The 27,901-nt window shown below is 39.9% G+C and overlaps 1 protein-coding gene across 1 annotated transcript in view; it reads right to left on the bottom strand.

Moving 5' to 3' along the window:
- Window positions 1–27,901, bottom strand: part of LOC117503589 (threonine--tRNA ligase 1, cytoplasmic-like) — a 37,080-nt gene that overhangs the window by 7,463 nt on the left and 1,716 nt on the right. Inside the window, exons 2-7 of the mRNA XM_034162848.1 lie at window positions 23,085–23,325; window positions 21,356–21,518; window positions 19,307–19,444; window positions 5,987–6,064; window positions 2,612–2,712; window positions 1,644–1,747 (exon numbers count right to left, since the gene is read on the bottom strand). Of these exons, the coding sequence (XP_034018739.1) occupies window positions 1,644–1,747; window positions 2,612–2,712; window positions 5,987–6,064; window positions 19,307–19,444; window positions 21,356–21,518; window positions 23,085–23,325 (825 nt within the window). The remainder of the gene's footprint in view (window positions 1–1,643; window positions 1,748–2,611; window positions 2,713–5,986; window positions 6,065–19,306; window positions 19,445–21,355; window positions 21,519–23,084; window positions 23,326–27,901) is intronic.

The raw sequence follows: 27,901 nt of genomic DNA, 5'->3' as shown, positions 1-27,901 counted from the left end.
GCCCGGCTTTTAATCACAGAAATACGGTACCCATTCCTCAAATCGGCGAGTGTCAGTGCTGAACTTCATTTCATACCTCTGTTACTGGGCACATTCAGACTGCTCTGTCCGGTATACATGAGGGGTGTTTATGAAAATGCATCGTGATGGGACAAGACGTTTTGTCCGATGTGAGCAAAAATCCGTTATATAAATTCCGATGGGAGACCTCTTCGGAACACCAGTGGCTGTGTGTGTTTCTCCAGGTAAAACTGAAGTTGTGTCAGAAGGGCATCCAGCGTAAAACTTGTGCCAATACCAATGCGTATCTGGCTGTATCCGCTGTGGCAACCCAGCACAAAACGCGAGCAGCTGAATGGACAACATTACAAAGAAAACTATACAAAGAATTGGGACTTTTGCTTTTATTTGATGAGTGCGAATATCCAGTTTATACAATGACGGTTTAGGCAAGTTTTACTGTACTCCATTTGTCTATCTGTGTACAAGATAATGCTAAAAGCAGTGGATGGACTTCAACTAAGTTTTGTCAGAAGCTGACTGCCCTCTTTTGTTCCTTGAATGAGTTCAAAATGGCAATGCCATTACTACTGTACTTTTCAGACTGTATGTTGCACCAGAGTATTCGTCACATCTGTTCAAAAGTGTGTCATGAGAAGGGGAGGGTGGAAAAATGTATATCCAAGTTACGTCGGTCTAGTAGTCTGTATTGTTTGAAATGTGATGCTCCTGCTTCATGCAACAAGAAGCAAGATTAATTTATTTGTAACACAAGCATTGCATTAGTAAGGAGAACCTAATAGGCTAAGTTATGTTACTGCAGGAGCAAATAAACATCTTGAAAGTAAACTGCCTTTTGTCACAACTGAACAGACAAAAATGCCAAGGAGTTAAATGTGAGCATGATTACCTCACTAAATGTGAATAAACTTTTTAATTCATCATACAATTTTAAAACATTATAGTCAACCTTATTTTAGCCTGGTCATCCCTGTTGTTGCAGTTCTGGCTGTCCCACAAACTGCAAACAAGTGGAGTGTTGAGTATTACAAACATGAATTGCTGTTTATTTAAGAACATGGTCTTTCAGTTTGAGAGCATGATTTAGTAATTACATTCTTTTATAAGACTTAGGACGTTCTGCTCATTCAGATTTTCTTATTTTGTTGTATGTCTGTCGGCATCAGCTGAATGGTGCATTACTGCTACCTTCTACTCCAAAGTGTGTATCCCAGTACCTCATTCAAATCAATATGCAGAAGCACTTGTCATGTGTAGATTGTGCCATCTTGTCACCGTAGATGATAATGCACTATTTTTGACATATAAGTCTCTTTCAAATATGTTGTAGGACTAGCAAAACAAGTTTAAAAAACAACAACAACAAAACCCACGGAACATAGTCTGCAAAATATGGCTTTTGGTGGCAGAGAAATGTGTTCCGAGCTCCTTTCTAGTTTACCATTAAATAAATCTATGATTAAATACATTTGTGATTAATTATAAAAAAAAAATCACTAAACTCATCATGTTAATGATCATGATACTAGTACCAATGTGCATTATTTGTTTTTAATAAATAACAATTTAACCTTTATTTAAAAGATGTGTTCTTAAGTAAGCTCTAAAAGAAAGTACTTCACCATTCCCTGCATAGTTCTCAGTAAGAATGGCGATCATCCTCTCCACTGAGCCCAAGATGGCACGATGAATGATTACCGGTCTTGCTTTGTCATCACCATCCTTCCTGTAGAAGGGGACAGAGTAAGGAAATGTGAAAATGATTCTGTGATTTAAATTACCCTTCGTCTTTGCTCTGACTTTAGCTGTTCATTCACTTGTGTTTTATTATGCTTCAACACCAGTTGTGCAAACATGGCTGCATATTCAATATTGTCATATTTACTGTTATCCGTTACTGTCTTACCTGAATGAACAGATGTTCTGTGTACGTGTGTAACAGGGGCTCTTTCTCTCTTTGAAGCAATGACATTCGCCACCACCCACTATTACATTCCCTTTCTCTCTTGCACACACAGCACAACTAAACAAAATAAAAGTAATCATATGGAGATATAGAAAACTTACTGCTTCACCCCAGGGAACTTGGCGGCTACTGCCCACTCACAGACTAACAGGATTAGGAAACCTGTTAACTTGCCAGAAAATCCTTTCACTTGTGTCCGGTTTCTCAATAAGCAGAGTGCTGTATACCTGGTGCACTTCAGTTTAAAGGGAATGACAGGTAACACTCTGATTGCCTGAATTCATATTATGCCCAAAAACACACCCTTTTGCACCCCATGCCCAACATTGCACACAGTTTACACTCCATCTAGCTAGCAAAATGCGCTGGACAGCCCCCAAATCCACCTACGGCATGTTGTAGACCATCAAGACCACAACCCCTGGTGGAATGAACCATAATTAATTAATTAATTAAATTTCATATAGCGCCAAATCACAACAAAGTTGCCTCAAGGCGCTTCACACAAGCAAGGTCTAACTTTACCAACCCCCAGAGCAAGCACACAGGCGACAGTGGTAAGAAAAAACTCCCTCTGAGGAAGAAATCTGAAGCCTAAAAAGTGTGTCTGATTAGGCGACTCACGACACAAAGGTCATATTGAAGCGGAGCGGCAGCTGGAAGTCCAGCTGAATGGTTGCACACTGGTGGTAACGTCCAATTGCATCCTTGATCTTAATATCAATCTGAAACAACAATGAAACATTTACAGGACATTACTAGTACTCCTGTCAAAAACAAGATCAAATTTCTCTATAGGGTGAAAGCATGGCATATGCACCAAAATATGTCCCCTGAGGACTTAAAAAATGAGAATTACAGTAGACACAAGTGTAATACGTCAAATGAAAGCTGTTGTTCTGTAGATTTTCAGAAATATATACATTTTCAAAACAAATATTAGCCTTTCTTAGTCAATAGTGCAAGAGGAATGGCAACTTCTGAGTCAGACATGGTGACTAAGCTACTTCAGTGACCTGGAAATGCCAATTATACAAGTCTGTCCATAAAGTATAGGTCCTTTTAATTTTTTTCAAAAACTATATGGATTTCATTCATATGTTTTTACGTCAGACATGCTTGAACCCTCGTGCGCATGCGTGAGTTTTTCCACGCCTGTCGGTGATGTCATTCGCCTGTGAGCACTCCTTGTGGGAGGAGTCGTCCAGCCCCTCGTCGGAATTCCTTTGTCTGAGAAGTTGCTGAGAGACTGGCGCTTTGTTTGATCAAAATTTTTTCTAAACCTGTGAGACACATCGAAGTGGACATGGTTCAAAAATTAAGCTGGTTTTCAGTGAAAATTTTAACGGCTGATGAGAGATTTTGAGGTGATACTGTCGCTTAAGGACCTCCCACGGTGCGAGACGTCGCGCAGCGCTCTCAGGCGCCGTCATCAGCCTGTTTCAAGCTGAAAACCTCCACATTTCAGGCTCTATTGATCCAGGACGTCGTGAGAGAACAGAGAAGTTTCAGAAGAAGTCGGTTTCATCAGCATTTTATCCGGATATTCCACTGTTAAAGGAGATTTTTTTAATGAAAGACGTGCGGGCGGATTGCAGCGTCGGCTCGCAGCCGCCGCGACGCTCCGCCACAGGAAAAACACCTCCGTTGGAAGCCTTAAGGACAAGTTGGAACATGTCCAGCTGTTAAAACAATTTCTCATATACTCACTCCACTGAAAGCCATCAAAAGCCGCCTGGATTTTACAAATGGTTATCAACACGGAGGTGTTTTTCCTGTGCCGCCGCACCGCGTCGGCTGCGTCCCGACGCGCGGACCCGTCCGCACGTCTTTCATTAAAAAAATCTCCTTTAACAGTGGAATATCCGGATAAAATGCTGAAACCGACTTCTTCTGAAACGTCTGTGTTCTCTCATGACGTCCTGGATCAATAGAGCCTGAAATGTGGAGGTTTTCAGCTTGAAACAGGCTGATGACGGCGCCTGGGAGCGCTGCGCGACGTCTCGCACCGTGGGAAGTCCTTAAAGTGACAGTATCACCTCAAAATCTCTCATCAGCCGTTAAAATTTTCACTGAAAACCAGCTTATTTTTCGAACCGTGTCCACTTCGATGTGCTCACAGGTTTAGAAAAAATTTTGATCAAACAAAGCGCCAGTCTCTCAGCAACTTCTCAGACAAAGGAATTCCGACGAGGGGCTGGACGACTCCTCCCACAAGGAGTGCTCACAGGCGAATGACGTCACCGACAGGCGTGGAAAAACTCACGCATGCGCACGAGGGTTCAAGCATGTCTGACGTAAAACATATGAATGAAATCCATATAGTTTTTGAAAAAAATAAAAAGGACCTATACTTTATGGACAGCCCTCGTATACATGAAATATCAATTTCAAACACATTCAGTAATATAAACAAAGTCATTTTTGTTAAAAACATTTTTAAAATGTTTTTAGTACTTTTAAAAATAAAAATAGATCCAATGATTAGTGGTATCAAAGCTTTGTCTCTTATAAACGAAACTAACTTGGTTTTACCAACAAAAAAATAAGCCATTTTTTAATGAACTGGATTGAGTGTATGCATGTATCATTGTGTCAAAATTCTTTAAAAATACACCATTTTACTAAGAACTTTTGTCCTCCAAGCCATTTTTGATGGCATATTAAACAAAAAACAGGCATACTGTTACCAACTCTGCTTTTCTAACTAATAAACATTCATAATTATGATCCAAATTTCTCATAAAATATGTGAGCAGCACTATATTTTTTGACAAAACAGATGCTTGAATATCAGTCAGATGGCAATTTGCACATTTAAACAGATACATTTATGCTTGTAGTCTTGTGTATTATTTACAAAATAAGTAGTTTTCACATTGTTAATAGAAGAAGAAAAGCATTTACTAAGCTGAACCCTGCCACATCTTTTACTGTCTTGTTGATTTATTTTGTTCTTGTATTTAACGATATAATTTTAAATCCTTTTATTGTACAGCACTTTGGGGCAGTGTTGACTGTTTGTAAATGTGCTTTATAAATAAACCTGACCTTGACCTTGACCCTAAATATCTTTTTTTTTTTCTTCATAAAAGCCATAAAAATGATCCAAAAGCAGTTGTTGGTGTAATGGACAGAAATCTGAACAGGTATCTTAGAACTGGCATTTTGGCAAATAATGTATAAATTAATTGCTTTTTTTCCTAATAATTTGATTAAACTAGCATGAGAACCTTTACATAAGTAGTTTGGCGAAGTGATGGTCCAGTGGTTCGGCGTTGGGCTTGAGACCAGGGATCCTCGGTTCAAATCCAAGCTGACGAGAAAATCATTAAGGGCCCTTGGACAAGGTCCTTAATCCCCTAGTTGCTCCCGATGTGTAGTAAGCACTTTGTATGGCAGCACCCTCACATCGGGGTGAATGTGATGCATTATTTGTAAAGCGCTTTGAGCATCTGATGCAGATGCGAAAGCGCTATATAAATGCAGCAGTCCATTTACAATTTTAGCAAAATAAGTTCAATTATCCCATAAATGATTACTTACCAATCCTTTGGACTAAGTACTGTTGAAAACTGAGAAAAAGAGCAACAGCAGAGCATGTTTCAGCCAAAATGGCTGCTGCCACAGTGCATGCTGGGAAGTCAAGCAGTGGTCACTGCTGAAGGGATGGGGGGGCACAGTAAATAACTGCCGCCATCTGTTGACTGCCAGCTGAATATTGTTCTCATAGGAATCAAACAAAATATGCACAAAAGAAAAAGGGTCACTGGGAACATGCAAAAGCGGATGAACGTTAAGTGTTCCAATTTTTGTTTTTAACAGTCTGCTGAAAATTTTGGAAATTATGCAATATGACTAGTACATCATGTCACGTTAATCAGTTGGGATTTTTTTTTTTTTTTGTAACTAAAAAGAAACATTGAGGTCCTAATTACTTTCACCATATAAAAATCTAATTGGGGTGTTCACTGTGGTTTCACCCTGTACAGTACACACCTTGGGTCCATAAAAAGCCCCATCACCAGAGTTGAGTTTCCACGGCTCCCCAAACTCATTCAGGCTGTTTTCCAGTTGCTGTCAAGTAGGAGATAGACAATAAATAATAATAATAATAATAATAATAAAGTGCAGCACACAATGACTTCATTTTATAAAATTTTAGAGCTACCCAGTAGATTTGAACAGTGATCTTCTCAGATGCACTTGACAGAACTTTGCAAAAGTTTTAATCATCACATTACAACCCCTGGCAAAATTATGGAATCACCGGCCTCGGAGGATGTTCATTCAGTTGAAAAAAAAAAAAACAGATCACAGACATGACACAAAACTAAAGTCATTTCAAATGGCAACTTTCTGGCTTTAAGAAACACTATAAAAAAATCAGGAAAAAAAAAAATTGTGGCAGTCAGTAACAGTTACTTTTTAGACCAAGTAGAGGGAAAAAATATGGAATCACTCAATTCTGAGGAAAAAATTATGGAATCATGAAAAACAAAAGAATGCTCCAACACATCACTAGTATATTGTTGCACCACCTCTGGCTTTTATAACAGCTTGCAGTCTCTGAGGCATGGACTTGAGTGACAAACAGTACTCTTCATCAATCTGGCTCCAACTTTCTCTGATTGCTGTTGCCAGATCAGCTTTGCAGGTTGGAGCCTTGTCATGGACCATTTTCTTCAACTTCCACCAAAGATTTTCAATTGGATTAAGATCCGGACTATTTGCAGGCCATGACATTGACCCTATGTGTCTTTTTGCAAGGAATGTTTTCACAGTTTTTGCTCTATGGCAAGATGCATTATCATCTTGAAAAATGATTTCATCATCCCCAAACATCCTTTCAATTGATGGGATAAGAAAAGTGTCCAAAATATCAACGTAAACTTGTGCATTGATTGATGATGTAATGACAGCCATCTCCACAGTGCCTTTACCTGACATGCAGCCCCATATCATCAATGACTGTGGAAATTTACATGTTCTCTTCAGGCAGTCATCTTTATAAATCTCATTGGAACGGCACCAAACAAAAGTTCCAGCATCATCACCTTGCCCAATGCAGATTCGAGATTCATCACTGAATATGACTTTCATCCAGTCATCCACAGTCCACGATTGCTTTTCCTTAGCCCATTGTAACATTGTTTTTTTCTATTTAGGTGTTAATGATGGCTTTCGTTTAGCTTTTCTGTATGTAAATCCCATTTCCTTTAGGCGGTTTCTTACAGTTTGGTCATAGATGTTGACTCCAGTTTCCTCCCATTCATTCCTCATTTGTTTTGTTGTGCATTTTCAATTTTTGAGACATACTGCTTTAAGTTTTCTGTCTTGATGCTTTGATGTCTTCCTTGGTCTACCAGTATGTTTGCCTTTAACAACCTTCCCATGTTGTTTGTATTTGGTTCAGAGTTTAGACACAGCTGACTGTGAACAACCAACATCTTTTGCAACATTACGTGATGATTTACCCTATTTTAAGAGTTTGATAATCCTCTCCTTTGTTTCAATTGACATCTCTCGTGTTGGAGCCACGATTCATGTCAGTCCACTTGGTGCAACAGCTCTCCAAGGTGTGATCACTCCTTTTTAGATGTAGACTAACGAGCAGATCTGATTTGATGCAGGTGTTAGTTTTGGGGATGAAAATTTACAGGGTGATTCCATAATTTATTCCTCAGAATTGAGTGATTCCATATTTTTTTCCCTCTGCTTGGTCTAAAAAGTAACCGTTACTGACTGCCACAATTTTTTTTCCTAATTTCTTATAGTGTTTCTTAAAGAGCCAGAAAGTTGCCATTTGAAATGACTTTAGTTTTGTGTCATGTCTGTGATCTGTTTTTTTTCTACAAAATTAAACAACTGAATGAACATCCTCCGAGGCCGGTGATTCCATAATTTTTGCCAGGGGTTGTAGTTCAAACATTCTTATTCCAACAAAAATAACAAGTTTTTTTGTTTGTTTTTTAACTGAATAAATAAATCAAAACTCTTTTGAGGCCTCATACAAAAAACAACAACAACAAAACCTTGATTCCTTTGAAGGTCTAGAGCCAAAGAGCACAAAGTTATTGATGACAACTCCAACAATAAAATGACTATAAAAACTGAATTAAATACAGGAGATTGTCCAACAACACAAATTATACCTTTTTACCTGTTTCAGCCATGGCAGAGCAGGACAAGTGTGTGTGTTTGTGTGTGTGTGTTTGAGGTGGAGGCGATATCTTAGTTAAAGGTGAAACTATGAACACAAGGCAACCTCACTAAGACCTCATCCAAGTTCAACTTGAGGTGCATTCTTATTTTAACTGTGGCCACCAAGGGGGAGAGTCTCTGAAACGTTGTGTATGCAATATCTTGACAAAGACTGTATCAATGTGAAACTGGCACACAAGCACAAGACCTCAGAAAAGTTCAACACTGGGCTCATTTTGATTCTAATTGTAGCCACGTCTCTAACAACTTCACAAGGACATCGTGGGCCATGACCACACATTCTAAAACCTTGCACAAGTTCAAGGTTGCGCTGGGTGATACGGGTTAGGGCCAGTATTGCCCCTGTTCAATGTTAACAATGGTCACAATTTAAATATTTAAAAATATTAGATATTTAGCAGTTAAAATAAGGGTCAAATCTTTGCAGAGCACCGGCGGAAAAGTTAATAAACATGAACAAATGAGCAACATCTTTTGACAACACACCTCCTACGTAAATTGAAGAAAGTTCACAATGAGTCACTGCTTTGATACTATGATGATGAATGTCTACATCCACAGTGAGACTTCAATGTCAACATGAGCATTTATTCAACAAGAATACTGAGGTGAAACAACAACACTGTACTGACCAATAGCGTGAATTAAAAAAAAACAAAAAAAAAAAAACAGCTGTATTTTCAAGAGTATAAGTCAGGCTAGTGTGTTGCCTGTGGGGATTCATGGGCTCTAGATTGGGTAATGTTCATAAAATAGGTGGCAGGCATTTTTCAAGGTTGGTAATAAATAATGTAGAGTTTCTATAATGACTTGGAAAGGCGTGTGAATCCAGAATCTTTTTAGAACCTTAGACCTCAATAGTTTTTAGAAGAACTAAATCCTGTTAATTTACAGTCTACACATTATTATTATTATTATTATTATTATTATTATTATTATTATTATTATTATTATTACAGTAAAACTTGCCTAAACAGTCATCATATAAACCGGATATTCACACTTACCAGACAAAAGCAAAAGTCCCAATGCTTTTGTATGCTTTTACATGTAATAAACACCATATATACTATAGATTTTGTATAAGGGATTGTCACCCACATCGGACAAAGTGTCCTGTCCGATCAGCAGCTTAAGGCACACCTGTCCAATACTCATGCTGTGCAATAATCAGCATCTTGATATGCCACACCTGTGAGGTGGGATGGATTATCTCAGCAAAAGAGAAGTGCTCACTAACACTGATTTAGACAGATTTGTGAACAATATTTGAGAGAAATAGGTTGTTTTATGTACACAGAAAATGTTCTGGCCGGCGATCACCTTAGTATTTCCTGTTTTTCCTTGTTGTTTAATGCTGGCAAATTATACTGTATTCTTGTCTTTCTGATGCCTGATTCTGTTTTTTTTCTCTCTAAGGTGCAGCGCCATCCAGAGATGGGTGTGGTATTTGTGCTGGTGACCCTTCTGTCCTGTGCACCAACAGCATTTCCTGTATATCTGTTTTGTGAATTGTTCTGTAATTTGTGTCTGTAGCATGGCCCAAGCAGAGGGTCACCCCTTTGAGTCTGGTCTGCTTGAGGTTTCTTCCTCAGAAGGAGTTTTTCCTTACCAATGTTGCTCTGGGGGTTAGTAAGGTTAGATCTTACTTGTGTGACGCGCCTTGAGGCAACTCTGTTGTGATTTGGCGCTATATAAATGAAAATAAATTGAAATTTAAAAAATTGTTTTAGATCTTTGAGTTCAGGTCATGAAAAATGAGAGAAAGTGTTACGTTATATTTTTGTTCAGTGTAGATTTTTCCTACTAGTTTGGGAAGTCATGTGACTTACACCATGGTGCGACGTATATACTGAAATATCACACATTTGTTGTTGTTGTTATTACCATCATGTTTATATAGGGCTTTCCCAGGAATCAAAGCACAATACAAACATCAAGAATAAAACAATAAACAGCAATAGTAACAGTACATTCCAACAACGTTTGTGGCTTGTCCAACACCGTGGACACTGTCCAACATCTGTGTGCATCTACAATTTCTTTTGTTCAATAACACCCAATATGTTGTCCATCATGTTCCCCCCCCAATTGAGCTTGCTTTTGGAATGTAACAGTCCTTATGCCACATACCACATGTTGCTTTGGGCCAGCAATCCATGTGCATCTGGTGATTTCTTTGTCCAAACTGCATCAAATAACATCCAACATTTTGTTCATCACACATTTCTTAGTCCAGCTATCTTATTTTTGGACAAGTGGCCTCTGTGTGCATTCATGCATGCATATGTATGACTTCAATCACGGAGAAACTGAGGAGAGCTGATACTTGGCGTTTGTTATGCTTATGTATTTTGGGTCAAGGATGAATGCTGCGAAAATGGAAAGTTGAGAGGAATAATGTTTTTGGAGAATTAGCGATATTAGCCAACAACAGTGAACAATGGATGTTGTACTGCCATGCATCATGGGAGTTCTGGGTTTTGGGGTTTAAATATTGTATTGTGGATCATGTTAGTTTAACAGTGTTGTTAGTGTTATTGATTATTGTGTTTTTTTTGTAGTTCAGTTGGTTTAGTCAGTTAGTGTCCATGTTGCTGTTAACATGAGTGGGAAGTGTAGTGCGTTTGATGTCTTCTGCCACTGCCTCTGTTTGTGGGTGTGTAAAAACAGAAACACCTGCTTGCGGCAGAATGCAGAAAAGACAAAATGGTCTGCATGTGTATAACTTCGGTCACGGACAAACTGGGGAGAGATGCCATTTTGCCGTTTGGTATGCTTATGTATTCTGGGTCAAAGATGAACGTAGCCAAAACGGAACGTTGATAGGAGTATATTTTTGGAGAAACTACAGATATTAGATAACAAGACTGAACAATGAACACTGATAATTGCATTCTGGACTCACACTCCATTCCAGCAGGGGCAGTAAATCATCTATATATATTAAAAGTGTGCGTGCGTGATTTTATTTAGTAAGTTTAATGTAAGTACATAATATCTTTGTAAATACATTAAAAATACATGGATGACACAAGAAAGGGAAAACACTTATTTCCATTGTGGGTCCATTTAAAAAAAAAATCAAATGACAAAATAGAAGTAAAAATAATATTAAAATAATACAAAAAATAAATAAGAATACTACTAATAATAGTAGTAGTAGTGTGTATATGATAAGAACCTAAACAATTTATAAATACATTAAGACAGTAAATTAACATTTAAAAAATATGTAATAACAGGAAATAAAAGGGTTGAGTTCATTTCTATACCATACCAAACCAAGTTTGTTTATAAAGCACTTAACACAACCACTGCTGACACAAACTGCTGTACACTAAAACATTAATTAAAACATACATTTAAATAAATTAATAAGAAATACAATTTAAAACTAAGTCTCCATGGGAATAAACGAATAAGAAATACAATTTAAAACAAGCAGAAAAAATGGCTTGTGAAACAAACTTTAAAAATGGGCAGTAAAGGGACCTTTCTAACAGACAACGGCAAGCTGTTCCATAATTAGGAGCAGCAATAGAGAAGGCCCACTCCCCTCTGACAAACTGTTGAGGTCTAAGGCTCTAAAAACATTCTGACTTACACACCATTCCAACTCATTATAGAATGTTTGCATAATTTATTACCACCCTTGAAAAATGTCAGCTACCTATTCTATAAACATTATCCAATCTAGAGGCCGTGGATCTCCATGGGCAACATGCTAGTCTATCTTATTTTTGGTATTTAAAAATCCTTAACAGCTTAAGCGGTGGTCTGCACATGAGCTATGGCAGAGTTCTTGTCCACCAGTGAAATCACCATTCAGGGAAACACTATACAGAAAATGTGCACCTTATACTCCTTGCTAAATACAGTGCAATACAAAAAGTATTCACAGTGCTTCACTTTTTCCACATTTTGTTATGCTACTGCCTTATTCCAAAATGGATGCAATTTTTTTCCCTCAAAATTCTACACACAATACCCCATAAAGACAATGTGAAAAAGGTTATTTGAGATTTCTTGCAAATTTATTAAAAATAAAAAAACTAAGAAATTCTGTGTGCCTAAGTATTCACAGCCTTGTGATGAAGCTCAGAATTGAGCTCATCCTGTTTCCAGTGATCATGCTTGAGATGTTTCTACAGCTTAATTGGAGTCCCCTATGGTAAATTCAGTTGATTGGACATGATCTGGACAGGCACATGCCTGTCTACATATAAGGTCCCACAGTTTACAATGCATGCCAGAGCACAAACCAAGCATAAAGTCAAAGGAATTGTCTGTAGACCTTTGAGACAGGATTATCTCGAGGCATAAAGTCTGGGGAAGGGTACAAAAAACATTGCTGCTGCTTTGAAAGTCCCAATGAGCACAGTGGCCTCAATCATCCATAGATGGAAGAAGCTCAGATCTCTTCAGACTCTTCCTAGAGCTGGCCGCCAGTCTACACTGACGAACACTGATGGTCTACACTGGTGGAAGAGGACCTTAGTCAAGGATAGGTATTGAAAACCGGTTCCTGTTAAGAATCGATAAGAAATGATTTGATCGACTGACATCAATAGCCTTTTTGCTCAACGATTCCCTTATCAGATATTCTCTAATTCACATCACACTGAAGCTACCTGGTGGCCGGAAATACAGTAGTGTTCAGAATAATAGTAGTGCTATGTGACTAAAAAGACTAAAAAAACAGGTGTGAATCAGGTGTCCCCTATTTAAGGATGAAGCCAGCACCTGTTGAACATGCAAACTCTGAATTCAAGCCACAGTTCACAGTGAAGACAGTGAAGCATGGTGGTGCAAGCATCATGATATGGGCATGTTTCTCCTACTATGGTGTTGGGCCCATATATCGCATACCAGGTATCATGGATCAGTTTGGATATGTCAAAATACTTGAAGAAGTCATGCTGCCTTATGCTGAAGAGGACATGCCTTGAAATGGGTGTTTCAACAAGACATGACCCCAAGCACACTAGTAAACGAGCAAAATCTTAGTTCCAAACCAACAAAATTAATGTTTTGGAGTGGCCTGCCCAATCCTCGACCTAAATCCAATTGAGAACTTGTGGGGTGACATCAAAAAAGCTGTTTCTGAAGCAAAACCAAGAAATGTGAATGACTTGTGGAATGTTGTTAAAGAATCTTGGAGTGGAATGACAGCTGAAAGGTGCCACAAGTTGGTTGACTCCATGCCTCGCAGATGTGAAGAAATCATGAAAAACTGTGGTTATACAACTAAATACTAGTTTAGTGATTCATAGGATTGCTAAAAAAAAGCAGTTTGAACATAATAGTTTTGAGTTTGTAGCGTCAACAGCAGATGCTACTATTACTGTGAACACCCCCTTTTCTACTTTTTTTTTTTTACTTCTTCTTTGTCTTTCGGCTGTTCCCGTTAGGGGTCGCCACAGCAGATCAATCGTTTCCATCTCACCCTGTCCTCTGTATCTTCCTCTGTCACACCAACCACCTGCATGTCCTCTCTCAGCACATCCATGAACCTCCTCTTTGGTCTCCCTCTTCTCCTCCTGCCTGGTGGCTCCATCCTCAGCATCCCTCTCCCTATATACCCTGGGTCCCTCCTCTGCACATGTCCAAACCATCTCAATGTCGCCTCTCTGACTTTGTCTCCAAACCGTCCCACCTGAGCTGTCCCTCTGATATGTTCATTCCTAATCTTGTCCATTCTTGTCACTCCCAAAGAGAATCTCAACATCTTCAGCTCTGCCACCTCTAGCTCTGCCTCTTGTCTTTTTGTTAGTGTCACTGTCTCTAAACCATACAACATAGCTGGTCTCACTACTGTTTTGTAAACTTTCCCCTTCACTCTTGCTGATATTCTTCGGTCACAAATCACTCCTGCCACCTTTCTCCACCCACTCCACCCTGCCTGCACTCTCTTCTTCACCTCTCTACCACACTCTCCATTACTTTGAACAGTTGACCCCAAATATTTAAACTCATCTACTTTCACCATTTCCACTCCTTGTAACTGCACTATTCCACTGGGCTCCCTCTCATTCACACACATGTACTCAGTCTTGCTTCTACTGACTTTCATTCCCCTTCTCTCCAAAGCATATCTCCACTTCTCCAGACTAGACTCAACTTGCTCTCTACTCTCACTACAGATCACAATGTCATCTGCAAACATCATAGTCCATGGGGACTCCTGTCTGATCTCATGTGTCAACCTGTCCATCACCACTGCAAACAAGAAAGGACTCAGAGCTGATCCTTGGTGTAATCTCACCTCCACCTTGAATGAGTCTGTCATTCCGACTGCGCATCTCACCACTGTCACACTATTCTTGTACATGTCCTGCACTACCCTAACATACTTCTCTGCCACTCCAGACTCCTCATACAATGCCACAACTCTTCTCTTGGCACCCTATCATAAGCTTTTTCTAAGTCCACAAACACACAATGTAACTCTTTCTGTCCTTCTCTGTACTTTTCCAACAGTATTCCTCAGAGCAAACATTGCATCTGTAGTGCTCTTTCTCGCATGAACCATATTGCTGCTCACAGATCTTCACCTGTTTTCTAAGCCTAGCTTCTACTACTACTTTCCCATAACTTCATGCTGTGGCTGATCAGCTTTATGCCTCTGTAGTTACTGCAGCTCTGCACATCACCCTTGTTCTTGAAAATAGGAAACCAGCACCACTTCGTCTCCACTCCTCAGGCATCCTCTCACTTTCCAAGATTTATTAAACAATCTGGTTAGAAACTCTACTGCCATCTCTCCTAGACATTTCCATGCCTCCATTGGAATGTCATCTGGACCAACTGCCTTTCCACTCTTCATCCTCTTCATAGCAGCCCTCACTTCTTCCTTGCTAATCTCTTTTACTTCCTGACTTACTCTCACATCATCCAGCCTTTTCTCTCGCTCATTTTCTTTATTCATCAACTCTTCAAAATATTCCCTCCACCTTCTCAGCACACACTCCTCACTTGTCAGCACATTACCATGTGCATCTTTTACCACCCTACCTGCTGCACATCCTTTCCAGCTCTGTCCCTTTGTCTGGCCAATCGGTACAAGTCATTTTCTAATTCCTTACTATTCAACTTCTTGTACAGCTCGCAATATGCCTTTTCCTTTGCTTTTGCCACTTCTCTTCTCGCCTTACGCCGCATCTCCTTGTACTCCTGTCTACTTTCTTCATCTCTCCGACTATCCCAAAACTTTTTCGCCAACCTCTTTCTCCTTATGCTTTCCTGGACCTCTTCATTCCACCACCAAGTCTCCTTGTCTTCTTTCCACTGTCCACATGTCATACCCAGTACTGCCCCAACTGTCTCCCTCACCACATCTGCAGTACTTTTCCAGTTGTCCAAAATTGCTTCCCCTCCAACTAGTGCTTCTCTCACCTGCTCGCTAAATTTCACACAACAGTCTTCCTCCTTCAGCTTCCACCATCTGATCCTTTGTTGAGCTCTCACTCTCTTCTTCTTCTTTACCTCTAAAGTCATCCTACAAACAACCATCCTATGCTGTCTAGTGACACTCTCTCCTGCTACCTCCTTACAGTCTGTGATTTCTTTTAGCTTGCATCTCCTATAAAGAATGTAGTCCACCTGTGTGCACCTTCCTCCACTCTTATATGTTACCCTGTGCTCCTCCCTTTTCTTAAAGTAGGTATTCACCACAGCCATTTCCATCCTTTTTGCAAAATCAACTACCATCTGTCCTTCCCCATTCCTATCCTTGATACCATATCTACCCATTACTTCCTCATCACCTCTGTTCCCTTCACCAACATGCCCATTGAATTCTGCCCCTATCACCACTCTTTCATGCTTGGGCACACTCTCCACCACCTCATCTAACACACTCCAGAAATCTTCTTTCTCCTTCATCTCACAACCTACCTGTGGGGCATATGCACTGATGCTATTCATTATCACCCCTTCAATTTCCAACTTCACACTCATCACCCTGTCAGACACTCGCTTAACCTCCAACACACTTTTAACATACTCTTCCTTTAAAATGACCCCAACACCATTTCTCTTCCTGTCCTCACCATGGTACAACAACTTGTACCCACCGCCGATGCTCCTGCTCTTACTTCCCTTCCACTTGGTCTCTTGCACACACAATATGTCTACCTTTCTCCTCTCCATCATATCAGCCAGCTCTCTCCCTTTACTAGTCATACTACCAACATTCAGAGTCCCCACTCTCATTTCCACCCTTCTAGTTTTCTTCTTCTCCCGCTGTTCGTGGCAACGTTTTCCTCCTCTTCTTCGTCATCTTCGCCCAGCAGTAGCCCAATTTCCACCGGCACCCTGTTGGGCAATAGCACCGGTGGCGGATGTTGTTAACCCGGGCCGCGACCGATCCGGTATGGGAATTCGATTCTGAGTCTGCATAGTTGGGTTGGCTTGTTTTACGCCGGATGCCCTACCTGACGCAACCCTCCTCATTTATCCGGGCTTGGGACCGGCACTCAGAATGTACTGGCTGCACACCCCATGTGGCTGAGTTGCACACCCCCTTGTGGCTGAGTTCTACTTTTTTTTTTTACTAATAGCCCAATTTCATAGCCTTAAGAGTGTGCATATCATGAATGCTTGGTCTTGTTGGATTTGTGAGAATCTACTAAATCTACTGGTACCTTGTTTCCCATGTAACAATAAGAAATATACTCAAAACCTGGATTAATCTTTTTAGTCACATAGCACTACTATTATTCTGAACACTACTGTACCTGGTGGCCGGAGATAAGTCCGATCACTCGCCATGACAAAAACATGTTTGTTTTTGTTTTGTGCACGCTCTGCCGAGGAACCGAGACTAGTTGCACAAACAATGAGTCTGAAGATTTACCCAGACTGACAACAAATATGCGTAAATTAAGTATTTTTATGCATTTTTTTGTTGTTTCGTGGGCCTGTGATATAAACCAAATGCACCCTTGCGCACACGCCGCTGAGGAAATCAGATTAGCTGCACAATCAATGAGTCCGAGGCTGAAAAAAATATGAGCAAATTAAGTAATTTTATGCATTTTTTTGTGATTTCATGAATGCAGAAATGTGCTCCAACCTCAAAACGCGCTCTTGTGACATAAACCAAACACACCCTTTCTTCTTCTGTGGTGTTTAATGCCAACCAGCATCCAGATTGTTGCATTGCTGCCACTTTCTGCATCAGTCCATTATAGTAGTATAAAATCCTCTCAATTAGTGTCTTTCAAGTATTTAAAAAGCCAACACATCCCCCTCCCACTTTAATTTAATCTTTAACCTAGTTTGTCCCACTGAGCTCAAGATCTCTTTTACAAAGCAGACCTAGACAATTCTAAAGTTTCCAATTCACTTAACCTGCTGATCCTATGTCTAAAATACTTCCAAGAGAAATTTCTTTCAGGCCTGTTTTTCTAAATTCTGAGAGAAGCTCTTGCCTTTCTCTGGAATATTTATTACAATACATAAGGACATCCCTAACCACCAAAACAATGTCCTAAATAAGGTCTTGTCAACTCCTGGATGATCCTGTCCCAGGATCCAGTGACCAATCTCACATTTATTTAGGTTAAGACTCAATAAAATGTTGGTGACACAGAAAACCCATAAAGCCTACTTTTTTTAATACAAAAAATTCACAGGAGGTATTGATAAGGGAACTGATAAAGAATCGGCTTGATAAGTGGAATCGATAGATAAAATTTTATCAATGCCCATCCGTAGTCAGGGAGGTGACCAAGAACGTGATGGTCACTCTGTCAGAACAGAAATCACTCCTTAGTAAAAGGTGCATAGCAGCCCGTCTGGAGTTTGCCAAAAGGCACCTGAAGGACTCTCAGACCATGAGAAACAAAATTCTCTGGTCTGATGAGACAAAGATTGAACTGTTTGGTGTGAATGCCAGGCGCCATGTTTGGAGGAAACCAGGCACCATCCCTACAGTGAAGCATGCTGGTGACAGCATCACACTGTGGGGATGTTTTTCAGCAGAAGAGACTGGGAGACTAGCAGGATTGAGGAAAAGATTAATGCAGCAATGTACAGAGACATCCTGGATGAAAACCTGCTCCAGAGCGCTCTTGACTTCAGACTGGGGTGACGGTTCATCTTTCAGCAGGACAATGACCCTAAGCACACAGCCAAGATATCAAAGGAGTGACTTGAGGACAACTGTGAATGTCCTTGAGTGGCCCGGACCTGAATCCGACTGAACATCTATGGAGAGATCTGAAAATTGTTTGTGCACCGACGTTCTCCATTCCAACCTGATGGACCTGGAGAGGTGCTGCAAAGGGTAATGGGCAAAACCACTCAAAGATAGTTGCAACAAGATTGTAGCATCATATTCAGAAAGATTTGAGGGTCTGGCGGGTCTTTATTGATGCAAAAGGGTGCATGAACAAAGCATTGAACAAAGGGTATGAATACATGCGATTTCTTAGTTTGTTTTTTTAATAATTTGCACATGGGGTGTTGTGACAGAAATTTGAAGGAAAAACTGAATTTACTCCATTTTGGAATAAAGCTGTAACATAAAATGTGGAAAAAGTGAAGTGTTGTGAATACTTTACGGTATCGATGGGACAACTCGTCATAATAGTCAACTACGACTGGTTACATCCGACTAGTTGACTATTTTTGTATTAGTCGATTAGTCGAAACCCATTTATTAAGGTAATTTAACCCTTAAAAGAATAGACCTGCTGGAGCTGCCACCACTCCCTTCACTCAGTGAAGAAAGGATGTGAATGCTGGCAGGTGAATCAGTCAGCTCAAACAGGTAGTCTATGCCTAGTAAATGAATGCCGATATTGTCTTCATGCTAATGCTGGGTTTTTGTTTGTATTTGTTACTTTGTGCTTATATTTGATAAAATAAATGTCACATTTGAGTTTCACCATGGAGATTCAAAATTGGCTTAATTCATTCCATGTCAAATTTCATCGCTGACTATTCGATGACTAAAGGTACCCAACTAGCCAATTAATGATTTTTAGTCGTCCCAACTTTCCGAATGTACTGTATGTACCAAAGTTTCACCAGTAACTTAGATTAATTTTATATTCTGCAATCACAAATCACAGTAACGTCTACCTTCTCAGCCTGGTTCCACAATCCAATGTCGCCCAGATACTTCTCAGGACGGGTGGAGAGGTGAAGCTGAAATGAGAAGCTGAAGACATCGTAAACACAGCGGAGGAAGTCAAGACAGCCCTTCATCTCTGCCTCGATCTGCAGGAGGAAAAAAAAGATAATTACTATCAGGTAGGGTTAGAACAGCATACAGACACATGGTATGAAAATAAAAACTAAAAATGGTGCTCTCATATACATTCCAGTCTGTTTATGTACGATCATTTCACTAACTAATCAACCTAATTCTCTTTTATTGTCAAGCTTGAAAATGACTTCTTCAACATGATGGAGATTATATACAACCCCTGGCAAAAATTATGGAATCACCGCCTCGGAGGATGTTCATTCAGTTGTTTAATTTTGGTAGAAAAAAAGCAGATCACAGACATGACACAAACTAAAGTCATTTCAAATGGATACTTTCTGGCTTTAAGAAACACTATAAGAAATCAGGGAAAAAAATTGTGGCAGTCAGTAACGGTTACTTTTTTAGACCAAGCAGAGGGAAAAAAATATGGAATCACTCAATTCTGAGGAAAAAAATTATGGAATCATGAAAAACAAAAGAACGCTCCAATACATCACTAGTATTTTGTTGCACCACCTCTGGCTTTTATAACAGCTTGCAGTCTCTGAGGCATGGACTTAATGAGTGACAAACAGTACTCTTCATCAATCTGGCTCCAACTTATTCTGATTGCTGTTGCCAGATCAGCTTTGCAGGTTGGAGCCTTGTCATGGACCATTTTCTTCAACTTCCACCAAAGATTTTCAATTGGATTAAGATCCGGACTATTTGCAGGCCATGACATTGACCCTATGTGTCTTTTTGCAAGGAATGTTTTCACAGTTTTGCTCTATGGCAAGATGCATTAATCATCTTGAAAAATGATTTCATCATCCCCAAACATCCTTTCAATTGATGGGATAAGAAAAAGTGTCCAAAATATCAACGTAAACTTGTGCATTGATTGATGATGTAATGACAGCCATCTCCCCAGTGCCTTTACCTGACATGCAGGCCCCATATCATCAATGACTGTGGAAATTTACATGTTCTCTTCAGGCAGTCCATCTTTATAAATCTCATTGGAACGGCACCAAACAAAGTTCCAGCATCATCACCTTGCCCAATGCAGATTCGACATTCATCACTGAATATGACTTTCATCCAGTCATCCACAGTCCACGATTGCTTTTCCTTAGCCCACTGTAACCTTATTTTTTCTGTTTAGGTGTTAATGATGGCTTTCGTTTAGCTTTTCTGTATGTAAATCCATTTTCTTTAGGCGGTTTCTTACAGTTCGGTCACAGACGTGGACTCCAGTTTCCTCCCATTCGTTCCTCATTTGTTTTGTTGTGCACTTTCGATTTTTGAGACATATTGCTTGTCTTGACATTTGATGTCTTCCTTGGTCTACCAGTATGTTTGCCTTTAACAACCTTCCCATGTTGTTTGTATTTGGTCCAGAGTTTAGACACAGCTGACTGTGAACAACCAACATCTTTTGCAACATTGCGTGATGATTTACCCTCTTTTTGTTGGGAAAGTAAAGTGTAGTTTGATAATCCTCTCCTTTGTTTTCAGTTGACATCTGTCGTATTGGAGCCATGATTTCAGTCAGTCCACTTGTGCAACAGCTCTCCAGGTGTGATCACTCCTTTTTAGATGCGACTAATGAGCAGATCTGATTTGATGCAGGTGTTAGTTTTGGGGATGAAAATTTACAGGGTGATTCCATAATTTATTCCTCAGAATTAAGTGAGTCCATATTTTTTTTTCCCTCTGCTTGGTCTAAAAAAGTAACCGTTACTGACTGCCACAATTATTTTTCCTGATTTCTTATAGTGTTTCTTAAAGCCAGAAAGTTGCCATTTGAAATGACTTTAGTTTTGTGTCATGTCTGTGATGTGCTTTTTTCTACAAAATTAAACAACTGAATGACCATCCTCCGAGGCCGGTGATTCCATAATTATTGCCAGGGGTTGTATTACTGTTTTGGTCACCTGATCCATTGTGCAGAAAATATGGGCATCATCCTGCTGGAAACGGCGCACTCTGGTCAATCCAGTCAGTGTTCCTGACAGTTCGTTCCTATGGAGGACCCCAAAATCTGCCAGCCTCAGTGGAAGCTCCCTCCAAGAGCGAGGCCTATGGCTAAACATCAGACTAAAGAAAGAAAAAGCGATTCATACATTAAACAAAAGTTTACCAAAAGCAAGACCTTCCTTTCGGAGCCTTAATCCTGTTAACATACTGAATATTTACCCCACTGTAATACAACCCCAATTCCAGTGAAGTTGAGATGTTGTGTGAAATGTAAATTAAAAACAGAATACAGAAAAAATACAAAAAAATAAACAATAAATAAAAAAAATAGAAAAAGTGATTTGCAAATCATCTTCAACCTATATTCAATTTAATACACCACAAAGACAAGATATTTAATGTGTTTTTGTGCAAATATTTGCTGATGTTGAAATGGATACCTGCAACATAGTTCAAAAAGCTGGGACGGGGCAACAAAAGACTGGGAAAGTTGATGAATGCTCAAAGAACACCTGTTTGGAACATTCCACAGGTGAACAGGTTAATTGGAAACAGGTGAGTGTCATGATCTATAGCCCATAATATAATCAGAAGATTCAGAGAATCTGGAGAACTTTCTACACGTAAGCGGCAAGGCCGAAAACCAACACTGAATGCCTGAGATCTTTGACCGCTCAGGTGGCACTGCATTAAAAACCGACATCTTACCGCGTGGGCTCAGGAACACTTCAGAAAACCATTGTCAGTTAACACAGTTCATCGCTACATCTACAAGTGTAAGTTAAAACTCTACCATGCAAAGCGAAAGCCATACATCAACAACATCCCGAAACGCCGCCGCCTCCTCTGGGCCTGAGCTCAATTGAAATGGACAGACGCAAAGTGGAAAAGTGTGCTGTGGTCTGATGAGTCCACATTTCACATTGTTTTTGGAAATCATGGACGTCGTGTCCACCGGACAATAGAGGAAAAAGACCATCCAGATTGTTACCAGTGCAAAGTTCAAAAGCCAGCATCTATGATGGTATGGGGGTGTGTTAGTGCCCATGGCATGGGCAACTTACACATCTGTGATGGCACCATCAATGCTGAAAGGTACATCCAGGTTTTGGAGCAACACATGCTGCCATCCAAGCAACGTCTTTTTCAGGGACGTCCCTGCTTATTTCAGCAACACAATGCCAAGCCACATTCTGCATGTGTTACAACAGCGTGGCTTCGTAGTAAAAGAGTGCGGGTTCTAGACTGGCCTGCCTGCAGTCCAGACCCGTCGCCCACTGAAAATGTGTGGCGCATTATGAAGAGCAAAATATGACAACGGAGACCTGGACTGTTGAACAACTGAAGTCGTACATCAAGCAAGAATGGGAAAGAATTCCACTGACAAAGCTTCAACAATTAGTGTCCTCAGTTCCCAAACGCTTACTGAGTGTTGTTAGAAGGTGATGTAACACAGTGGTAAACATACCACTGTCCCAGCTTTTTTGAAACGTGTTGCAGGCATCCATTTCAAAATGAGCAAATATTTGCACAAAAACAATAAAGTTTATCAGTTTGAACATTAAATATCTTGTCTTTCAACTGAATATGTGTTTACAAATCATTGTATTCTGTTTTTATTTACATTTTACACAACATCCCAACTTCATTGGAACTGCGTTTGTACATAATACAGTATTAATTTACCAATGTCCTGGGCAGTTCATTGGCTTGAGTGCAAAGATGCCATCTTCCACAGGAAAGGAGAACATGTGCTCACTGTAGTGTTGCCAGTGACCAGAGGTCTCCCACAGTTTGCTGTTGTAGATGTTGGGGGAGGCCACTTCTTGAAAGCCTCTTCTCCAGTACTCCTCCTGAAAAACAAGTCTATGTGAACATACTAAAGTTGAAGATTCATGACGTATGACACTAAGGCTGAATCTCAATTCTACCCCTCGGCCCTTCCCCTCCGTTTTGCGCGGGCACAAGAGACAGAGGGGTGTCTCAATTCTCTTTTTGGAGCGAGGTGGAGGGGTAGGCAGAGGGCTACAAACCCCTCCAAATGGAGTGAATCTGGATGCACACTCTCCGTTTAGAGGGGCAGGAGGAGCTTACTGCTGTCTCCAAAGAAACAAACATGGCGCCGAAGAGCCGCACAAATGAAAGCGGCTTTCATTACAAATTACACTGTTTAGAAAGTTATAACTTGTCAAAAAAACTTTACAGGCAGTTACCTATGACAGCAACATGTATGCTGCTGGATGCATATTGCGAATATCTTAACTCTGCTCATGTACTGAGGTGTTATAATGCATATACACAAGAACACTAAGATAAGACACTTTTATATCTCACAATGGAGAAAATCGTGATAAAAGATAAGCACGTTAATTTGTATTTTCATAAATCTTTGGATAATATCAATCCCTGCTTTTGGATTTCAAGGTTTTGTAACGTGTGTGTATTTTGTAAGCAAACAGGGAGCCCTGAACACACTCGGCTCCTAATAAGCTTTCAGGCAGAAAATGAGATTTCATCATTGGGAATAAGTTGGAAAATATGTACACACACGTACGTATATGTGTAACACATAACCTGACGTCCTGCTATTATTTGTCAAGGAAATTTCTAAAGGAAATAGGGCTGGATGCAAGAAATTGGAGAATTTGAAAAAGAAATATAGGGTTAACAGAACTAGATGCAGCCCATAACATACATACAGGTGCTGGTCATATAATTAGAATATCATGAAAAAGTTGATTTATTTCAGTAATTCCATTCAAAAAGTGAAACTTGTATAATGTATACATTCATTCCACACAGACTGATATATTTCAAGTGTTTATTTTAATTACTAATTAATTAATTACTAATCAATCAAATAATGATTAATGAAACAATATTAATTATTACTATTATTGATTAATTATTAGTATTATTAACATTAGTTAATTACTAATTAATTAATTACTGATACTATTAATTATTATAAATTACAAATTAATAAAATTAATTAACATGACATGAATGCAATGCGTTGAAGAAATCTGCAACTTCTTCTATTTCTTTGCACTTACGCAGAAAGGCGAGAAAATAAAAAGAGCAAACAGGCTACTGCAACAAGTTGCATTTCGGTTGCCATGTTAACAAACAGTGAAGACGGCAGTTTGACACGGGCAGTTTTTTTTTCTCCTAAGGCAGAGGGGTGTCTCAATTCATAGGGCTAGAGGCATACCCCTTCACCTTACCCCTTGTTTTAAAGGGTTAGACATAGGGGTAGGGCCAAGGGAAAGGGGAAGGGGTACAAAAGAGAACTGAGATTGAGGGTAAACATAATAAGTATCTAAATAAGCTGTCGAGTCCTTGAGTAATCCGATAAATATTGGTAATTTTGAAGTGCTATGTAATCCTACATGAGACCTTTCAAATGTTAATACACTGATGTAGAATAAGTCTCAAACAAGGAACATGACCCTCAAGAGACCAAGCCATTGAAAAACTAAAATGACAGAGCGGGGTCATTTGCAATCCACTTATAATTTCAGTGATGAAAGTGAGCCTTGGAAAAAAAAAGAAAATTTTTGGTAGGGGCCGAAGGCCTGATGCCCCTTGCAAGGGGGCTCTTCTGCAGAAAAATGTAATTCTCAGATGCATTCTGGTGCATTTTCAGGTCTATTTACCCACACACACACACAAAAAAAATCTAAAAATAAATACATTTTTTTGTTGGGTCAAGTCAATTCAATTTTACAACACACACCACACACCCACACACACACACACACAAACACACACACACACACACACACACACCACACACACACACACACACACACACACACACACACTGTGAGGGACCCTGTGATAGATTGTCCAGGGTGATGAGGACCCCCAGTTCCTGGAAAAGACCAAGGACCAAGGGAGGGTCCACGTGTCACCTGGCTGCAGCAGGTACATTGATACTTTCGAGAGGTGGGGATGGATCGGTTTTCTGCTTGGGTGGTTGCCATCCAGGAACCCCCTTGGGTCCTGGATGGTGTGTGTGACCTGATCGTCGTGAAGTGCAGCACCAGTGCATGGACACAAACATGACGTGACTAAATATCTACAACTTATAAATACATCTCGAGTTATGTGAGCAAAATCACCACATAATACCTCACGATCTACCATACTAATTGCTCTTTTAATGAGTGATCCAAATGCCATTGGATCTCCTACTTTGTCACATGTACTGCATGCACATAAAAGATGAAACATGTGAAATGTTTGTTTTGTGTCTTTGTGGTTTGAGCACCTGCTCTAGTAGAGCACATTTTGCATACAGCCAATGAAGAAGAAGGAAAAAACAAGGTGAAAACAGGCAAAAAAAAAAAAACAAACTATATGAAATTTACTGTAAAAACCTGAGAACCCTGAGAATTACTGTAGAGAGCTGAAAACAAAGAAAAATGCACACAAGCCTAAGTGACCAATAGAATCATGATATAATCAGGATTTTACTGCAATGTTTTTGAATTATACAGTGTCCAAATTCCATGTTTGGCATCTACAAATAAGAGGAAAAAACAACAATATTGATTTTTGGTGAGTTATTGAGATTGTTTATTACTGTACCCCAAATTTTCATGACCATGGTGGCACCCGCAACTATCACAAAGTGAATGTGATTTCTTATGTAGTACAACCCCAATTCCAATGAAGCTGGGACATTGTATAAAATGTAAAAAAAAAAAAACAGAATACTCACTTGATTTGCAAAGGCTCTTCAAACTATATTCAGTTAAATACGCCACAAAGACAAGATATTAAAGTTCAAACTGATAAAACTTATTGTTTTTTGTGCAAATATTGGCTCATTTTGAAATGGATGCCTGTAACAACATTTCAAAAAAGCTGGGACAGTGGTATGTTACCACTGTGTTACATCACCTTTCCTTACACTCAATAAGCGTTTGGGAACTGAGGACACTAATTGTTGAAGCTTTGTCAGTGGAATTCTTTCCCATTCTTGCTGATGTACGACTTCAGTTGTTCAACAGTCCGGGGTCTCCATTGTCGTATTTTGCGCTTCATAATGCACCACACATTTTCAGTGGGTGACAGGTGTGGACTGCAGGCAGGTCAGTCTAGTATCCCACGCTTTATACTACGAAGCCACGCAGTTGTAACATGTGCAGAATGTGGCTTGGCACTGTCTTGCTGAAATAAGCAGGGGACGTCCCTGAAAAAGACGTTGCTTGAATGGCAGCATGTGTTGCTCCAAAACCTGGATGTACCTTTCAGCATTGATGGTGCCATCACAGATGTGTAAGTTGCCCATGCCATGGGGCACTAACACACCCCCATACCATCACAGATGCTTAGCTTTTGAACTCTGTGCTGGTAACAATCTGGATGGTCTTTTTCCTCTTTTGTACAGAGGACACAATGTCCATGATTTCCAAAAAACAATTTGAAATGTGGACTCATCAAACCACAGCACACTTTTCCACTTTCCATCTGTCAATTTAAAATGAGCTCGGGCCCAGAGATGGCGGGTGGCGTTTCTGGATGTTGTTGATGTATGGCTTTTGCTTTGCATGGTACAAGTTTTAACTTGCACTTGTAGATGTAGCGACGAACTGTGTTAACTGATTGGTTTCTGAAGTGTTCCTGAGCCCACGTGGTAAGATCCTTTACACAATGATGTCGGTTTTTTAATGCAGTACCACCTGAGGGATCAAGGTCACGGGCATTCAATGTTGGTATTTGACCTTGCCGCTTACGTGTAGAAAGTTCTCCAGATTCTCTGAATCTTCTGATTATATTATGGATTGTAGATGATGGAATCCCTAAATTCCTTGCAATTGAACATTGAGAAACATGATCTAAACTGTTGGACTATTTTTTTCATGCAGTTGTTCACAAAGTGGTGATCCTCGCCCCATCTTTGCTTGTAAATGTCTGAGCCTTTTGGGATGCTCCTTTTATACCCAATCATGACACTCACAATTAGTGTCCTCAGTTCCCAAACGCTTACTGAGTGTTGTAGAAGGAAAGGTGATGTAACAAAGTGGTAAACATACCACTGTCCCAGCTTTTTTGAAACGTGTTGCAGGCATCATTACAAAATGAGCAAATATTTGCACAAAACAATAAAGTTTATCAGTTTAAACATTAAATACGAGGTCTATCAGAAAAGTATCCTACCTTTTTATTTTTTTAAAAAACTATATGGATTTGAATGACGTGCGATTACACCAATCATGCTTGAACCTCGTGCGCATGCGTGAGTTTTTTCACGCGTGTCGATGACGTAACTTCCCTGTGGGCAGGCCTTGAGTGAGATGTGGTCCCGCCCTCTCGGCTAAATTCCTTTGTTTCACACGCGCTCGAGACGGCGCGCGTTGCTTTATCAAAATTTCTGGACCTGTGAGGAATATCCGAGCGGACACTATTCGAGAAATTAAGCTGGTTTTCGGTGAAAAGTTTAATGGCTGATGAGAGATTATGAGGTGTTTCTGTCGGTGTAAGGACTTCCC

This window comes from Thalassophryne amazonica, chromosome 2 (assembly GCF_902500255.1).
Source record: "Thalassophryne amazonica chromosome 2, fThaAma1.1, whole genome shotgun sequence".
Classification (NCBI taxonomy): domain Eukaryota; kingdom Metazoa; phylum Chordata; class Actinopteri; order Batrachoidiformes; family Batrachoididae; genus Thalassophryne; species Thalassophryne amazonica.
The sequence above is the reverse complement of the archived record's forward strand: the minus strand, read 5'-3'. Positions and strand labels throughout refer to the sequence as shown.